Here is a 5,037-nt window from a genome sequence, read left to right on the forward strand (position 1 = left end):
CCCCCTGCTCCTCCAGGCAGGGAAGGAACTGGCACATTAGGAGAGGTTGGCGCTCTCTCCAGGTGAGCTCAGGAGGAGAACCTCACAGGGACAGCAGTGGCTGCAGCTTCTGCAGAGACCACTGTCCCCCCAGGCCCTACACCTGTTCACACGTCTACCCAATACCCTTTGACACACCATCTCTAGTAAGTGACACACTTACCGATACTAACAGATAACAGGGTGTCACATGTTGAGTGACAGCTGAAGGTCACAAACTTAGTAAATGTCAGATCATACAATTAAATTCAGAGTGTACACTAACCAATATTTCTGTTAACTCTTTAAGAAAATTTCTCTGGAAATAAATGAAAATGAACCTAACAGTGACGTAAGACATTTACATGCATAGATAGACCCTTGCCACTTATTGCACATGATGGTCTCATTTCTGCTTTCCTAAAATTCTTAGAGTTCACTCCTACTTTGGGTTCAGAACTTTATCAGGATCCTGCAGCTGCAAAGGGAAGTAACTCACTGCCCTTCAGGTGAAAAACTCAAAGTAAGGAAAAAATCAGGAAACACCTTTAATATAGTGACAATTCCATTCTGCAGATCCTGTGGGAGTCCAGACAGGGAAGTACTCCTTAATCATGGTGGGCAGGTGTGCAGCTAGCAACACAGTGGCTTCCAAGATAGGCTGAGGTAGACTGAGTATTCCCAGGTACAGAAGGATGCAGGAGGACTGATCCAGATATCTCCATGAACAGAGCAGCTGGGGTCACAACCAATACATGAAGGAGTATTTCTGATAGATCATTTTCTCTTACTTTTTCCACAGACTTTCTATTTGTTTTCTACTCTAAAAATGAGTAAGAACACTATACTTTCCAGTTTTATTGCTGTCAGAAATGCCATTTTCTCTGAAGTCAGCATTGGGATCACAGCCAACACCTTCCTCCTTCTCTTCCACATCCTCTGGTTCTTTCTCAAGCACAGGCCCAGGCCCACCGACCTGGCCATTGGACACCTGGCCCTCATCCACCTGGGGATGCTGATCACTGTGGGAGTCATAGCTGCAGACATTTTTGAGTCTCAGGAGTTTTGGTATGACATCACATGTAAAGCTGTCATCTACTTGCACCAGGTGACACGGAGCCTCTCCCTATGTAACACCTGCCTGCTGAGTGTCCTCCAGGCCATCACCCTCAGCCCCAGGAGCTCCTGGTTGGCAAAGTTCAAGCACACGTCCTCACAGCACAACGTGTCTGGATTTCTCTTACTATGGGTGTTCAATTTGTCCATCAGTGCTCGTCTCTTAACCTCCACTGTTGCCACCAAAAATTGTACATCCCACAGTCTTATGTTTGTCACTAAATCCTGCTCTCTTTGGCCCCTGAGCTACTTACCTAGATACACATTTTCCATATTGTGGATCTTCAGGGATGTCTCCCTTGTAGGGCTCATGGCCGTCTCAAGTGGGTACATGGTGACTCTCCTGTGCAGGCACAAGAGGCAGTCCCAGCACCTTCACAGTACCAGCCTCTCTCCAAGAGCCTCCCCAGAGCACAGGGCCACCCAGACCATCCTGCTGCTCATGGGTGTCTTTGTGCTCCTGTACTTGACAGACTGCATTGTGTTCTCATTCTCAGGGCTGTGGTGGAAAAATGACCCAGTTCACCTCTGCATTCAGCTGTTGGTGGGCAATGGCTATGCAACCATTGGTCCCTTGGTGTTAATCAGCAGTGAAAAACGAATGATCAAGCTTTTCAAGTTCATGTGGGAGAAGGAAATTAAGTGTTTATTTGTTCAGGAATAAACATGTCTTTCCCTGAGCAAATACTTTGACTTCTAAGTGCTTCATGATTGCTTATAGAACGTGCTCTTCTAGGTTCGCTGAAATATAGAAATAAGGGAGATTCGAGATGGTGGAATGGGGAAGCTACATTGTCCCCAGCCTCAGAAAGTTCCCAGAAAAGCAGAGGAAGGACCACATCCTCAGGGGACTCATTCAGAGAAGCTTCCAGTGGCGGATGCACAGAACAGAGAATCCATGGAGCAGTGAGGAGGGAGGACGGACACGTGGCCGCCAGCCACCGCTGCATTTGTCAGTGGCTCATGACTGGGGCTTCCATCTTCACAGGGCAGCAGGGTCAGAGGAGGTTGCCTGGGCCCCTGCCACTGGCAGCTGTCACTGAGGAAGGATTCCAGCTCTCCCACTGGATCCAAGTCTGGCCTGGGGAGCTGCAGGGGATGGCTGACTACTTTGCTCTGTGAAACGAGGCCATGTTGGCTCCCTCCCCTCCTCCACCGAAGCACCAGACACAATTTGCTGAAGTGGAGCCGCGGCTCAGCTCTGTCCTCACTCAGTTAACAGCAGGCAGTTGCATCCCTGCTGGAGCCTGCCAGGGCCTGCGGCAGGGCAACTTGCAGGGTGGAGACGACCTGCACCCTGTCACTGTGGGAGTTGGTGGTATTCACCATGGGGTTCAGAAGGAGGTGGGATGCAGCTGAGTTCCAGTGCACCTAAGCAGTCTGTGGAGTCTCAGACCCCACTGCTCTCTGGGGACAGATCCTGCAGGGAGTTGGGAGACACACCCCCCGTGAAGTGAGTCAGGGCCCTGTCTGGCCACGTGGGGGAGGGCACTAGCACCATGAGCTCACTCTAGACCTTCAATCAACTGGCTCACCCTGTCAGAGAAAGCTGCCACTGTCCACACACTAGGAGCCTCCACCATCCCCTGCCCCACTGACTACCAGAGGCTCTGCAGCACAGCCAGCGTGGGTGTCAATCTGGACTCTTGCCCCACCCACAAACAGTGGCCAGAGCTCCCTGGTCCTTCTCAGCACAAAGACCTGGAACTCAAGTGTAAGCCTCAGACACTCCTCCAAGTCCCAGAGGCACATTTCCTGGGATTAAAATATTCAACCAAAAAAAAAACCCAAAAAATAAACTAAAATGCCCATTCTCCAGAGGAGAGAGTAACAAGAGATCCCCCAGATATGAGAAAGTCAATGTAGCTACACAAAACCATAATCAAGGAAGGGCATATGCAACCTCTCATGACCAAGGAAGGCATATGTGTCCTCACGGAACATGATAATTCTTGAAAATTGTAATGTAAAGAAGGAAGATTGAAAATGCCTGAAAAATAATTCAAAAGAAAGAGTATAAGGTTACTTAAAAACTTACAGAAACACTGAGGTCAAATTAGGAAGTTAGTAGGTGGCATTGTGAAGAATTCTGAAAAGAGAGATGTTTAAAAAATAGAAATATTAGAAACAAAGCATTTAAAATATATGTAAAGCCTTAATAACAGATTGGTGAGGCAAAAGAAAGAATATCTGACCTAGAAGACAGTTGTCTGAATTATCTCTGGTGAGAAAAGGAGTGGGGGAGGAAGAGAGCAAGCGAGGGAGGAGAGGATGAGGTAAAGGAGAAGACAAGGAGGGGAGAAGAAGGGATTATTACAAGGCAGTTAAACCAAAACAGCTTGGTCCCAGCCCAAGAACAGACCCATCAACCAATGCCAACAAAATAGAGACCACAGAAACTAATACACACCTCCACAAGCAACTAATCTTTGACATACAAGCTAAAATCATCCCCTGGAAAAAGCACAGTCTCTTCAATAAATGGTGTTGGGAACACTGGACTTCTGCATTCAGAAGTATGAAACAAGTCCCCTACCTTACATCCTCTAAATCAATCAAGGATCTAAAAATAAGACCAGAAACTATCTAACTACTAGAGGAAAACAGAGGGGAAACATGGAAGACATTGGCATAGGCAAAGTTGTCTTGGATAAGACTGAGGTAGCACAGGTAATAAAGGCAAAAATAGACAAATAGATTTATATCAACTAAGAAGCTTCTGCACAGCACAAGAAACACTTATCAAAGCAGAAATCCAAAAAAATGAGGAGAAAATATTTGCAAACAATACATCTGATCAAGGATTAACATCCAGAGTATATAAGGAGCTCAAGAAACTCAAGAACAAGAAAATAAACAATCAGTTAAGAAATGGGCTAAGGATAGGAACTGTTTTGTTTTGTTTTGTTTTGTTTTGTTTTTGACAGGCAGAGTGGATAGTAAGAGAGAGATAGAGAGAAAGGTCTTCCTTTGCCATTGGTTCACCCTCCAATGGCCAGCTGCAGCCGGCGCACCACACCTATCCGAAGGCAGAAGCCAGGTGCTTCTCCTGGTCTCCCATTCGGTGCAGGGCCCAAGCACTTGGGCCATCCTCCACTGCCTTCCCGGACCACAGCAGAGAGCTGGCCTAGAACAGGGGCAACCGGGACAGAATCTGGTGCCCCGACCGGGACTTGAACCTGGTGTGCTGGCGCCGCAGGCAGAGGATTAGCCTACTGAGCCACGGCGCCAGCCAGAACCGGTGTTTTTCAACAGATGAAATACAAATGGTCAACACACACAGTAAAGATGCTCAGGATCACTAACCATATTGGAGAAATGCAAATAAAAGCTACAATGAAGTTGCAACTCACCCAAGTTACAATAGATATCATCCAAAAACAACAAATGCTAGAGAGGACATGGGAGAAAACGTACCCTCATACACTGTTGGTGGGGATGTAAACTAATACAATCATTATGGAAGACAGTATAGGAATTCCTCAGGAATCTTAAAATAGATGTACCATTTGACCTGGCCATCTCACTCCTTAGTATTTACCAAAAGGAAAAGAAATCAGCATATGAAAGAGTTATCTGTACCCCCATGTTTATGGCAGCTCAACTCACTATAACCAAGATACAGAATCAAACCAGATGTGAATCAACAGATCACTGCATAAAGAAATATGTTTAAAAATATTTAAAGAGAAAATATTCTAATTTTATTTCATCTATACAAGTTTCATGTATCTGATATGTAAAGATTTAGGACCATAGTAATGCTTTCCACCCTACCTTCTGCCCTGCCTACACTCCAACCCTTCCTTCTGCTCCCTCTCCTACATCCACCCTTAACTTTTACAAAGATCTATTTTCAGTTCATGTTATAGTTTTAAGTCTAACCCAACACCAAGTAAAGAG

At 46.0% G+C, this 5,037-nt stretch overlaps 1 protein-coding gene across 1 annotated transcript; it reads left to right on the forward strand.

Moving 5' to 3' along the window:
- The first annotated feature begins 847 nt into the window (after positions 1–847).
- Positions 848–1,798, forward strand: ORYCUNV1R1638 (vomeronasal 1 receptor oryCunV1R1638). The gene is given in 1 exon segment (NM_001167322.1): positions 848–1,798. A coding segment is annotated over 1 exon segment (951 nt).
- The last annotated feature ends 3,239 nt before the right edge of the window (positions 1,799–5,037 follow it).

This window comes from Oryctolagus cuniculus, chromosome 10 (genome assembly GCF_964237555.1).
Source record: "Oryctolagus cuniculus chromosome 10, mOryCun1.1, whole genome shotgun sequence".
In the NCBI taxonomy this organism is placed as follows: Eukaryota; Metazoa; Chordata; class Mammalia; order Lagomorpha; family Leporidae; genus Oryctolagus; species Oryctolagus cuniculus.